Source organism: Hyperolius riggenbachi, chromosome 2 (assembly GCF_040937935.1).
Source record: "Hyperolius riggenbachi isolate aHypRig1 chromosome 2, aHypRig1.pri, whole genome shotgun sequence".
NCBI classification, from domain to species: Eukaryota; Metazoa; Chordata; class Amphibia; order Anura; family Hyperoliidae; genus Hyperolius; species Hyperolius riggenbachi.
Genome location: NC_090647.1, coordinates 440288355 through 440302235, shown reverse-complemented (window position 1 = coordinate 440302235; position 13881 = coordinate 440288355). Strand labels below are relative to the sequence as shown.

The 13881-nt window shown below is 44.0% G+C and overlaps 1 protein-coding gene across 1 annotated transcript in view; it reads left to right on the top strand.

The window, feature by feature from the left end:
• Nucleotides 1-1263: 1263 nt before the first annotated feature.
• The window catches only part of LOC137545218 (mitogen-activated protein kinase kinase kinase 15-like), a 110359-nt gene continuing 97741 nt past the window's right edge, over nucleotides 1264-13881 (top strand). The window contains exon 1 of the mRNA XM_068266342.1: nucleotides 1264-2474. Within this exon, the coding sequence (XP_068122443.1) occupies nucleotides 2009-2474 (466 nt within the window). The 5' untranslated portion in view covers nucleotides 1264-2008. The remainder of the gene's footprint in view (nucleotides 2475-13881) is intronic.

Sequence of the window (13881 nt, the reverse complement as noted above, 5' to 3'; positions counted from 1 at the left end):
CAAGAGAAGATAGACTAGCCCAAAACCTATCGGTTCTGTCAGATTTTAACTGCCTACTTTTTTCACGATAGTGGTCCTTTAAGCCTACTCTCAAACAGAACCCTCCCCCTCTGAAGCCTAACCGTAAGCCCCGCCCCTCCCACACAAACTTACTACTAATGCCCAAACCGCCCCCCCCCCCCCCCACACACACAACTTACCTACCTGATGCCTAACCCTAAATCCCCCTGCACAAATTTCCTGATGTCTAACCCTAAACCCACCCTTCCACCGCCAACCCCACCGCAAGAAAAAAATGTAATTTCTCGGGTGCCGCCTATTGAAATATTGGCTGGCTGTACCAGCACCCACTATTCATTGGGTGCTGTGGGTGCCCAAAATTACCCCACAATGCCGATATTTCAATAGGCTCTTATGGCGGCCCCAAACTTTCAGGACTAGTGGGCGAACTGCCTGCTTCGCTGTGCTGTTATGAATTGAAATATTAAGGTGTGTGACCTTTTTGCGGACAGACAATGTAGCTTTAGGACATACATGTTAGTTCAGAGTCTGCATACAGCAAGATGGATTATCATGGTCCATTACAATGCATTTATGTGAACAGGCTCATAGAACTGAATGGGCAGTGAGATGACATGTACATTTATTCTGCAATGCAACTAATGCAGTGTGAACTAAGTCCCTAGTCTTACGAATTTTCAATCCGTCTTGGATCAAACATTTTTTCAGCATTGTTTTAAATAGAATCTGTAATCTCATGAAAGCATCTAATGCAGTAGTGTGCAGATTCCTCGAGGCAGTTTTGGCTTCTGAGAATGCAAGGCAGTCCTGTTGTTTCCTGGTTTTGTGAAACTTTCTCAGTGTGCTCTCTCAGCAGTCTGCTGTCAGATAAATTATTTGACTGTATTTGAATGTTTAGTTCACTATAGTTTTATAAAATGTATATATACATTTTTCTGTCACCAAAATAGAGTTTTGCATCTCTTTGCATGCTGTTTTGTGGTACAAATGCAGGAGGCAATGCTCTGCCAGAGAAGCTGTGTGTCTAGCATGGCTTCCTAATGAGAGGCTGCCCTGTGAGGTTTGCAGCCAGTCGTGTGTGTAGTCTCTGGTGTTTTCCGTGCAAGTGACAGGCAGCGTGTGTCCTTACAATGCGGAGGGTGACAACAGCAGGGTGTGTTTCTTCGGCCCCCTGTCATTATTAGAGGAAGTCCTTGGAAGCTCAGCCCTTTTCCCTGTACAGCTGCCACTCCCGACTCTCCACTGTCCCCCATACACAGCCTGTCACGGCGGGGTCACTCAGCACTGTCCCAGTGTCCTGTCATCTGACTGCTGGAGGCTCCGGCGTGTGAGTTACCGGAGGAGGTGCCATTCACATGTGAGAGAGCAGAGGGGAGTGACCCTTCTCCCACCCTTCCAGAGCTGCTGCTGCGGGACAAGACGAGAGGCCAGATAAGAACATCAGAGCGCGGGGAGCTGAGAGGAGTCAGGGGGGGTACAATGACTGCAACCCCGGGGCGCTCACACACCCACATCTCTAGAAAGTGACTCGTCCCCCTCAGAGGCTGCCAGGCTGCACTACAACCCCAGTGCTGCTTGGCACTGGTATTACCTGGAAGTCTAGCTGTGTAGCAGGAATGCCCATGAAGTTACTTTGTGTCTGCTGCCTGTGACAGTAACCCTTTCATTACCCAAGCAGCTCATGCTGACCCAGAACCACTAGGAAGGTATATAGGGGACATTGCAACTCTTGTGATAAAACACACTGGTGGACAGTGAGCTCAGGTCTGGCACTGCATCAGCTTTATCCTAGTATGACTCTTCTCTCTGACCATTGAAGTGCTGCTTCCCCACAGCTGCTGGAGTTACATTACAAACGTGACTGGAGCTCTGATGACCTAATTTACTATATATTTTGTACACAAGTTCAGAGGAGCTGTTTTGCCCTTGGGAGTCCATTTATTACTACCCTAGCATAATTTACACGCACAGATAGAAAAGATGGTCTATGTGCCCTTTGCTGGATAATTTTCTTATCCAAGTGGTTAGTCAGACTTCCAAGTGCCTAATAACAGTGGATTTTGCTATGTGGGGAGGAATAGAGGCGACTATGGAGAGCAATGGGCTTTTTTCAGCTGTACAAGTTGCATCTGAGATGGGGGTCTCTGGAAGGGAGCAGGGGGGATCAGTGGGTGACCCTCAGTGCAGCTCTGCATCTGGAGCACCAGCAGCAAGTTCTGGCCCTGAACCACCTCCTGGAGAAGGATCTCAATGGATAAGCAAGCAGAGATCACTAAGAGTGGTGTATGTTCTGAATGATGGCCTCAAATCAGCCATGGGGGGCAGCCCAGAATCTGGTGCCCTGCACTGCCTGCGCCGAGCCTGCGAGGGTGAGGGGGCACAACTCACCAGTGTCAACTTCGGGGAACTGGACTTCGGGGAAACTGCTGTGCTGGATACCTTCTATGATGCAGGTAAGACAACTAATGGTTCACAGTTTGAGTTGGATACAAATCTTCAACTTTTCATAAAACAAATGATTTTACCTTGATTCAGTATTCAAGAGTAAGGTAATGGAAATTGAGGCTAAGCTCACAGGATGCTCTGCAAAAAGATCAGAAGACATAACAAGTTGTTTAGGTAATACATTTAATCACTTTTCCTTGCAAGCTTTCGAGAAATTGTTTCTTTGTCAGCCTGAGACAAAAAAAAGTATCCATACATACCTGGTGCTTCCTCCAGCCCCCTTCAGGCGGTTTGGTTCCCTCGCTAACATCTTGGGCTGCCTCAATCCTTGTCTAACCTTTCAAGTATATTTATCAGTCGCTGCCTACTGCTCATGTGCAGCCTGTCTACGCACGCGGTCCCCCATCGCACTTCTGTCGCCAGTGCAGAACGCTCCAGGTGACCGGGAGCATGGCAAGCGAGCCAACAGCATGAAGGGGTCTGGAGAAAGCCACATGTATATATGGATTTTTTTTTCATCTCACGTACACTTTAAGAAGAAACTTTAAGTTTTGAAAGCTTGCAAGCAAATCTTGTACAGTTTGCAAATGTATTACCTTAACAACATTTGTTGTCATGCTTTCAGATTTTCTCAGTGACTAAAGCCCCCATACATACGCTAGATTTAAGTCGGCTTAGGCGGCCGACAACCACTGCCTAATGCTGGGGATATACGGTACGCTTCTGTACCATGTATCGAGCCGCTGATGCGCCCAGCTGATCATTTCCGACAGGTCCGATGACTCGCCGACTCGATACCATCCTCGATCCCCGCGGGCAGACAATAGCGGGGAGTCGAGCGGAAGATAAGGAAGCGCCGCGGGGGGACGAGCGGGAATCGATCCGGGCGGCGGTGGGGACACGGCGGGAGTCCATGCGGCGGCTAATCGAGCCGCCAGGTCGACCCATGTATGCCCAGCATAAGTCAATATTTCGGCATGTGTACAGCAGCCCCCGACCGTTGCCCAGCAAGTGGACAGCCAGGTGGATCAACTTGGCCGAGCAATGGTCGATATCTTTGTTCATGCTGCAGCCCTGTGTAATGTCATGTCTGTGCCGCTCCATCAGCCCTCTGCCTTCCCGCATTACAACACAACACGTTGTCAGCGGTACAGCTGACTCTGTGTCTGTACAACCTCCATCTATAACAAGGATATATAGAGTTCACAAAATAGTCAGGAAACCAGCAAAATTGACATTGAACTTTTTTCTTTTCAATTTTCCAAAAAGTGCAAATATTGTGCAGAATCCATCAGTGCATTAATTTATCCATAGACATATTTAATGCAATGCAAGTGGAGGATAAATGTTTAAGGCAGGTGATAATGTTGACATGTTTCGAGTCGCAATGACTCTTCTTCAGGCCTTTATACATACAAAGTATATCTGAATCTCATAAACTGACAATATAAGACCAAAAACATCTGGACAATCATTAAACCAGGACATACCACCAGACAGATGCCAAACAAGGTAGCCGCATAGGAGCAGGACAGCCCGGGGCTGTTGCTTTTATCTTTGTATAAAGCACTGTTTTTACAAGGCTTAAAGGGAAGGAGAAAGGTGTTTAAAAAAATTAGATCTACTTACCTGGGGCTTCCTCCAGCCCCTGGCAGCCAATAAGGCCCTCGCCGTAGCTCCGATCCCAGCCGGTGGCTCTAGGTCCACTCCGTTGCAGATGCCGACCTCGCTAGGTCGACATCTTCTGCCCCTGCACACCGCTTGTGATCGCACTCACGTGGTCTGGAGCACTCTGCGCAGGCTGTTTCGACAGACACATAGGCTGCCAGGGGCTGGAGGAAGCTCCAGGTAAGTAGATCTTATTTTTTTAAACACCCCGCACCTTCCCTTTAAACCAGAAACTGAACCACATAGGAGTGTCAAAATTCATTGCCAATAAATAGACTAGTGCAGGCATTCTAAATAAGAACCAATACTAATACCAAACTCCTGCTCTGTGAATCCAATTACTGATGCTGAAAGGTGGGATTTTCCATACAAACAGTTCTCCAGTCAGAATACAGAGAGATTGATTGCCAAGGTTACAATGAAGCACACTGTGATTGCTGTCAGATTTTGAATTTTATACCTGGCTGCAGATCGAAGTTGAAGTTTGAAGTGAAAAGTTTTAATAAAGTTAAACTGCAAAAACACCTGAAGAGCACTCATCTGTTTATAGCAAGGTTGTAATGAAAAATTTCTCTTTAGATAGAATTAGCATAATTTAAATGGATTTCACCATTCTGCTCCATCAATTCCCTCAGCTGAGTTCATCTTGAGTGAGGCTTACCATTGGGTCATGAAAACATTTTGGCTCTCCTCGCTTTGCACTTAGCATTGGTGCAGAGGCTGAACAGTGACATCATCTGTACACAAATTTATAGTATTTGGCTTCAAGCCACAATTCCTTACCGCATGTGGTAAAGCAGAAAGCAGCTGATTTTCCCAACATTTTGTTAAGTGTGAATTCACTAAAGGTGTTACAGCATGGAAAACTGAAATGACCTATTAGTGAGGTAAATTATTGACTTGCACGGTAAATACCTCATCCATGTGAATTCACAAAAATTAGAGCATGCGGTAAAACAAGGAGATGTTCGGTATTTTACCCCCAGCCCGGAGCTGTCGGTAACTAACAAACAGCCGTTCAGAAAGTTATAGAAGGGACGAAACATAACAGGGAAAATGGTAAAAACATATTAAACTATTCAGGAAAATAAGAAAGTTAATAATAACAACATACCGTATGTGCCTAATTTCACAACATTAGTATGTGCTGTGGTAATTAAAAATGCTTAAAGAGACACTGAAGCGAAAAAAAATATATGATATAGTGAATTGGTTGTGTACTATGAATAATTACTAGAAGATTAGCAGCAAAGAAAATATTCTCATATTTTTATTTTCAGGTATATAGTGTATTTTCTAACATTGCATCATTCTATAATATGTGCAGATTTCACAACATTCAGCATTCAAAATGAGTCTTTCAGAGCAGTCTGTGAAGTAATGACCTCTCCTCTAGCATAGGAAAAGAAAACAGTTCAGATAATAAAAGTCAGATAACAGCCCTCTCCACGACTAAACTTAGTCGGAGAGTTAATGGCTTGTTTGCATAGAGATAGCAACTGGAGTTTCTTAACTCTTCCTGTACTGGAAACAATTAGACTGATGTATCTGATCTTAATGTTTTATTTCTTAGCTGTACTACACATACAAATCATAATATCATAATTTTTTTTTCCGCTTCAGTGTCTCTTTAATAAGATAGTAATAGTTCTGAGCAGATAAAAATGTTATGGTCATTTTATGCACCTTGGATTTGCACTTTACTTTTCAGCATAATAAAAAAAGAAATGCTATTGGCACTAGTCTAATTTAGGGAACCCAGCAGGAAACCTCATAGGGAAATTCAGCTAACATAATTGGGTAGATGGCACCCTCTCAAACTGCTAGGTTTCCAATAGGCAGTAGTAAATTACGACCACACTATTTGGCCAATCACAACGCTTCCTGTTGTAGAGGGTGCAGTGATTGGACCACTGTTCCCTATAAGGTTTCCTGCTGAGTCCCCTAAACTAGACTATCGTCCATGCTATCTGTATCACATGTTTCATCTATGTTCCTTGCACTGCAATAATCCATGAAATACTGAATGGAATACTGCATGATTCCTTAAAATACCAAATTAAATACTGCATCAGGTACAAATCTTAGTGAATTGTCATGCAGTTTTTCTGTAAATCACCAAACTATTGCCGCATGTGTAAAAATCTTAGTGAATTTTGAAACAGAAAAGACTAAAACACTGAGGCACTGAAGCTTTTTCCAAGGAGATATTTTGTCATTCTATGTTCAAAGTAAAACTGAAGTAATTATAAAAAAAAGTCTGATACTTACTTAGGCCTCTTTAACATGGGCATCTGACAGGCGGGTGCTTATTAGTGCTCAGTACCGGGCCTCCCCATGGAGTCAGATATGAACGTGGCTGCAGCCGTGCTTAGACGTTGCAGTCCTCTGTTGGTGGGTAAAACCACTGTGTGTCAGCATTTCACACGTGTGGTGTTAACATCACTGCAATTCTGTTGCATTTAAATTGCTCCTGAATTGCACTGACGGGCGGCAGATTGGACACTGAACTGCTTGGCAAGTGTGCAGTTCAGGCTCCCATCTGAATTAGGCTTCATGGAGAGGGAATGTTCTGGATCCTGTTGAGCCTTCCGTGTCTCCTTTCAGTCCCCTCGTTCCAGTACTGTCCCCCTGGTTAGACTAACCAATTTAGTACTCATGTTTCCGAGTGCTCCCCAAGACAGACACAACATGCACTCACACATGGGCAGTACAGAGCCACCTGTCTTCAGAAGCACGTGGTATGCTGGAACGAGGGGACAGGGAAGGCTTTATAAGATCCAGAGCCTTCCCTCTCCATAGGTAAGTATCTGCCTTGTTTGTCTGTTTGTTTGTTTTTTAAAGTAGCTACAGATTTGCTTTAAAATAACCTTTCAACGCTCTGAAATTGAAAAAGTACCAAGTAGATTAAAAAGTATTGTCAAAAGGGAATTGAATAAGGGCCTGTATGTGGTATTTTGAATTTGAATTGAAGCCAATGAACATGATTCACAAAGCTTTTTCACCTGTTTTAATCTTTCACCTTATCTATGTTACATTTTTAAGATAATCTAAATGCAAATGGGTTGGGAACTCCTGTGGTGGCTCAATCCTCAGCCAGGAGAGTTAAATAACGCCAGTGCACTCCTCCAAGCAGGTTCACCCCCCCTGCTCTACACGGTGATACTAGATATGTTAGGTAGAGGCACTCCACAGACAGGAACTTGCGTTCACGTTTCATCGCAATGTCAATACACTACATGTTACGCGATCCGCCCTTCAGCAGGTGATGAAGGGTGGAGCCCGTAACGTAGTTTATTGACATTGCTATTAAACGTGAACGCAAGTTCCTGCTTGTGGAGTGCCTCTTCCTAACGTATCTAGTACATTTTTAAGATCACAAAGCAATATAAGAAAAATAATATTGAAATGAAGTTAGTCAGAAATAACTTACTTGGAGTGATTATTTTGCTGAAAGGTTATTTTTATTAATCAGGAGAAAAATAAGTCATTTATGAGAAGTTTTGTGAATTGACTCCAATGTGTGGTGATTGGTCTACCCTTGTAGTCACAGTTTTTGATACCATGGACCACTCTCACCCTTCCTATCTTCTGGTCTTCACTGAATGGTTGCTCTGCACTGTGCTCCTCCCCTGAAAACACAAGAAGGCACCCTTATCGACTGGCAGTCCCAATCTGCTGTCCAATCAGATGCAGATAATTCTGGCTTGTTTGCAAATTCTTTGCAAATTGTAAGCAGCATGGAATTTGGCCAATCAGACTGATTGCTGCAGGTTCAAGATAGGTCTGCTTCTGCAATAGCTAGTAACATTAGGTTGTGTCGCAACAGACCCTCTTAACGCACTGTAACATGCTGCAATTCAAATTCTGCTCAGTTCACACCTCATCAGTTCACACTAAGTTGGTACACCATAGAACATACAGGGCTTGATTCACTAAGACAAATAGCATGCGTTATCAGAGTTAACACGCCTTATCAAAGTTAACTTGACAGGCAGCCTATTGGGCCAATCAAAGTGCAGGGATTATGTCCTTTAGGGCACTTTTCCACTAGAGGCGATTGCGATGCTGAATCTCAAAATTGCAAATCACTAGCGATTTTAAAATCGCTAGGGTTTGCTACACAACATAGGAATCACGGTAGGTAATTTCCACTACCGCGATTCGTTTTTTACTAAAGCGCGATCACGCCACGGCGCAATTTTTGCCGCAATTTTGCTATGCAGTGCATTGCATAGCAAAATCACAATCGCAATTGCCGGGGAAAATTAGGACTTTGCTGAATTGCAATCGCTAGCGTTTAGCGCAAACGTTAGCGATTGCTAGTGGAAAAGGGCCCTAAAAGTGATTGGATCCACAGGGGCTCAGGGCAGGACGAGTGGCACTCTTGTCATTGCCAATTAGCAGGCATAAGTTTGTAGTGCTTGCTATGCTACTCTGATAAGGTGTGTTAACTCTGATAACGCGTGTTAACCCTGATAAGGTGTGTTAACTTTGATAATGTGTTTTAACTCTGATAAGGCACGCTATTTGTCTTAGTGAATCAAGCCCATAGTGTGTTGCTATGATTGCACAGTTAGTTGTACAGTTGTTGAAGTGCATATCAGTGAAGGTGCAAATCATTCAGTTGCTCTGTTGCCTGCATTACATTGCATGCCACTGCAAATGTTTTTGGTTGTATTATGTATTTACGAAACAAGGCTATACCAAAGTAATGTGCTTTTCCAGTTCAAATCAAGCTGCTGGATATGATATAATTCTGGATTCACACTGTGTGCATTGCACAACGCACGCGTTATGATGTGTGTCAACTGCAAGAACTTTATACATCAATACAAAGCCTGCATGCAGTGAGTTAGAACAATGCGATTATTCAATTGCATTACAATGCAGAGATGTGAACAGGCCCATAGAGGTGTATGGGCAGTGAGGTAACATGAAGAACTATTGTGCTGCACAGCTGAGCACTGTGAACTTGGGCTTTTCATGACTTTCTCTGTCACTCTCTAACACCAGAGCCAACACTCTGAGGGCTAGTTCACAGTGCATCAGTTGCATTTCAGAATAATTCTGCATGTCAGCTCACTGCCCATACAATCCTATGGGCCTGTTCACATCTCTGCGTTGTAACGGATCGCGTTATTTTAACTCGCTGCAGGCAGGCTTTGTATTAACTTCTATGTCTTGTCTCCATGGCAAAAAAGAAACACAGAATAGGGATACCAAGAGCCAAATATAGTGTAGTATGTACTGGTCATTGAATGAGAATGGTAGAGTAATAAAGCTATACTCACAAAGTATAGTGTCCTCTTCATATAGCGTCCTCTGCTAGTGAATCATTACAGAGGCGCTTGGGTGAGTGACGACAGACCTGCATGGTGAGTCTCCCTTCACTTTTAAAGAAACGTTCCCTTGTTTTACTTTTACCTTGTTAAGTGTTCACCATTTGTCCCCGCGGCTTTAATCTTACTTGATGACTGGATGACTTTTATTTTTCTTTGCCTTATTCCCTGCCTCTATCTGTCCTCCACACTACCAACATCCCTCGCCTCCTCCACCCTCCTCCCTACTGTTATCCCACCCCAATAATGGCCAAATCTTTTTTCTCCATTCTAAATGTACTCAACACTTTAATTGTTGGCATCATACCTTTTTGTGCTTATTATTGCTTTTTATGATTTATATGCAAGTCTTACTTAGCCAACTGTCCCTTATCCACAGTGTGTACCCCTTATCCATTGTCTGAGGAAGCGGGATTACACTTACAAAATGAGTTGCATTACCCCCTGGAGTATGTAAATATTGTAATAATAATAATAAAAAATACTAATAAAAATAATGTTTAATTGATTATTATTTTGGTAATTCCTATGTCTGCTTGGAGGAAGTCCACCACTGCCTCCTCAAGTTTTAAACTTCTTAGACATTTTTATCCTGTTGGCGCCTCTGTATCCAGACTATGCTTGTCTCCATTGCAGTTCACACAAATTTGAACACATGTGTTATGCAATGCACCAATCTGAATCCAGCCTAAAGAACCAGAAATGTGAACTTTGGAGACAAATTTGTGACACTAATTTAGGCAGAAAGAGGAGCACCTCTGAGAAGTAAATGATTTTTTACTTTGATGGATAGAGTGGTGATTAGAGTGATTTATGAATCAAGCTACTCTTGCTGGTGAGCGGTGCACACCACTAGGCAACACATTGCCGCAGTCTCTAGTGCTGTGCAGCATGTCCCTGATCAATATACCTGTGGAGTCTCCCAACCTTCTCTCAAAAATACTGCCAAAGAGACTGTTTTAATTGTGTTATATGCCACAGCACATTGGAGTGAAGCATTTCATGGGCATTACTGAGCATTGTGTGCAATGGTTGAGCAAGCCCCACATTTTCCCTATAGACGATGCAAGAGGAATGGACCAATACTGAGTTCATATGGAATGGTCATTTATCTCATGATCATTGGGATGCTGAGGGGCTTTTTGGCCCATGTGTAGTTGGTTGACTTGTAGCAGTGGGAGGTTTAGGGGTTGCTCAGCCTACATCAGTGGCCTTTGCTGTTACAGTGTGACCTTGTGTTCTTGAACTACTAGTACCATTTCTTCATCTTGTGTCCTTTCTGAGGTATTTAAAGGACATTTTTTCATGACTGGAAGAAAAATGAGTCATGCTGAAAGCCTGTGGGAAAAAAAAACAATTGTGTTTGTTAGGACAGATTACAAATTCATCCTGTGGAGAGAAACAAATATAACTTTATTTTATCTATGACAACACTCTAATGCTGGGTACACACGATGCATTTTTTCGGCAGATAGATGGTTCGATATATAAATTCCAACATGTCCGATATTATTTCCGATCGTTTTTCTGTTCGATTTCTCATAGCAGTGAATGGAAATTGATAAGAAAAGATAAGAGAATCGAGCAGAAAATCGATTGGTCGTAAAATCAACTGAGAAAAAAAAACGCTTTGTGTGTACCTAGCATTATACCAACTATACTGCTCTACATGTAATGCATGGTGGATTTAGTTGATTTTTTTCAAACAATGCAATCACATTTTAAACAATGCAATAACATTGGACTTCATGGAAGGCATTGGAAACATGCAAGTCCCCAAGCGCTTGCAAAGAGGGTTGCATCGATACTGCACATGTGCAAGCCCAGACTCTCGCGTGTGCAGAACAGAGACACAAGTACTCATCAAGATCTGCCCAAGGAGTGCCAAAGGCATACAGTGCTGCCCATAATTATTCATACCCCTGGCAAATTTTTACTTAAAGAGACTCAGAGCTGAATATACAAGATTTATACATACCTGGAACTTCCTCCAGCCCCATCTGCCCAACGCCACCGTCCTCAGCCTTCTCTGTGTTCTACACTGTGTCCAGTAACTTCTGCCAGTCGGGGCCAGTCTAAGCATGCACAGTGCCCTCCCTCCAAACTGCACAGGCACATGCGTAAGGCAGGCGCCGGAGGGACAGAGGGAGTCACTGTGCATGCGTAAAACTGGCCGTGTCTGGCCGAAGTCACGGACCCGGTGCAGAAGAAGGAGAAGGCTGAGGACAGCGGCATGGGAGCAATCCGTGCGTATGGGGCTAGTGGAAGCCCCAGGTATGTATAAATCTTGTATAATCATTTATCTCTGAGTCTCTTTAGAGTTACTTTTATTCAACCAGCAAGTAATTTTTGACGGTAAATGACATAGGTGCCTCCCAAAAGATAAGGCGATGTACAAGAGGCATTATTGTGGGGGGGGAAAAAAATTTCTCAGCTTTTATTTACATTTGAGCAAAAAGTTTCCAGTCCAAAATTATTCATACCTTTCACAAACTGTCACGATCTGTGGGGAAATTCAAAGTTCTATACCATTCCAAATAGTCCAAGCTGTTCTAAAGCATCCTAATTACCCTGATTAATTGGGAACAGCTGTTTTAATCAACTCAACAGGTGAAAAACAGCAGCTCGCTGCAGTTGGCTTGTGGACAGTCATGGCTAAGATAGAAGAGCTCAGTGAGGACCTGCGGCTGTGCATTGTGGCTGCTCACAAGTCAGGAAAGGGCTACAAGGCCATTTCTAAATGTTTTTCAAGTTCCAGTGGCTACAGCGCAAAGCATTATTAAAAAAATACAAGATGTTCCGCACTGTGGAAAATCTCAGAGGACGTGGTGGGAAGTCAAAAGTGACACCTGTGCTGGCCAGGAGGAGAGTGAGAGAGGTGAAAAAGAATCCAAGGATCACCACCAAGTCCATCCTGGTGAATCTGGGCTCTTATGTAGGATGTTCACACTTCACCCACCTAGTAGGCCTAGTTGTAGACCTTCGTGCCGGTGCCCGACTCCTGCAGGTACACCACTCCTGCAGCCAACAATGTAGTAACACAAATACGGAGACGGCACACAAAGGGCTTCAGTAAATCACTGTATTAGCAGCATACAGAGGCACACACACTACATGTTTTGGGTGGAGCCCTTCCTCACACCTGAGGAAGGGCTTCGCCCGAAACATGTCATGTGTGTGCCTCTGTATGCTGCTAATACAGTGATTTACTAAAGCCCTTTGTGTGCCCTCTCCGTATTTGTTTTAGTTTTACTAAATCTGGGCTCTACTGGTGTCAATGTCTCAAGGCAGACAATCCAACGGACACTGCACACTGCAGGGTTCCACGGATGCAGACCGAGGAGAATGCCATTTCTCCAGATAAGGCACACAAAAGCTTGCTTGGCCTTTAAAAATGCTCATCTGGACAAGGAAGAAGACTTCTGGTCTTCTGTGTTATGGTCAGATGAAACAAAAATTGAATTGTTGGGTCTGAGTGATGTTTCCTTCATTTGGCGTAAAGAAGGAGAGGCCTTCAACCTAAAAAACACCATCTCCACCATCTGTTTTTCAGCCAGTGGACCAGGGAACCTAATCACAGTAACCATGCGGTTTACTGAAAAAAGAGCAATACATTAAAGGGAACCAGAGAGGAACGAGGGGTGAAAAAAGGCAAAGATTTTATACATACCTGGGGCTTCTTCCAGCCCCATAAGCCTGAATCGCTCCTACGCCGCCGTCCTCAGCTTCCTGGATCCGCCGGTACCGGGCCCGTCACTTCCGGCGGACGCGGCCAATTGTCCGCATCACAGGGGCTCCCTCCATACATGTACGCATGCGGCTGCGCAGTAAGCAGCCACATGCGTATCTGTATGGGGAGAGCACCCTGTGATGCGGAGAATTGGCCGCGTCCGCCGGCCGACTTGCCGACTCGCGGCAATGACGGGACCCAGTGGCGGCGATTCCAGGCAGCGGAGGACGGCGGCGTGGGAGCGATCCGTGCGTATGGGGCTGGAGGAAGCCCCAGGTATGTATCGTTCATCCTCTCTGGTTCCCTTTAAGATTCTCAATGACAACATCAGGCAGTCTGCAGAGAAACTTGGCATTGGGCACCAGTGGACATTTCAGCATGACAATGACCCAAAACACACAGCAAAAGTGGTGAAGAAATGGTTAGTTGACAACAACATAAACATTTTGTAGTGGCCCAGCCAGAGTCCTGAAATGAAAATCTGTGGAGGGAGCTAAAGATCAGGGTGATGGCAGGAAAAAACCTCCAACCTGAAAGATTTGGAACTCGTTGCTAAAGATGAAAGGGCAAAAGTACCTGTGGAGACATGCAAAAAACTAGTATTTAATTATAGGAAGCGTTTGATTGCTGTTATAGCCAATAAAGGTTTTTCTATTGATTATTGAGAAGGGTATG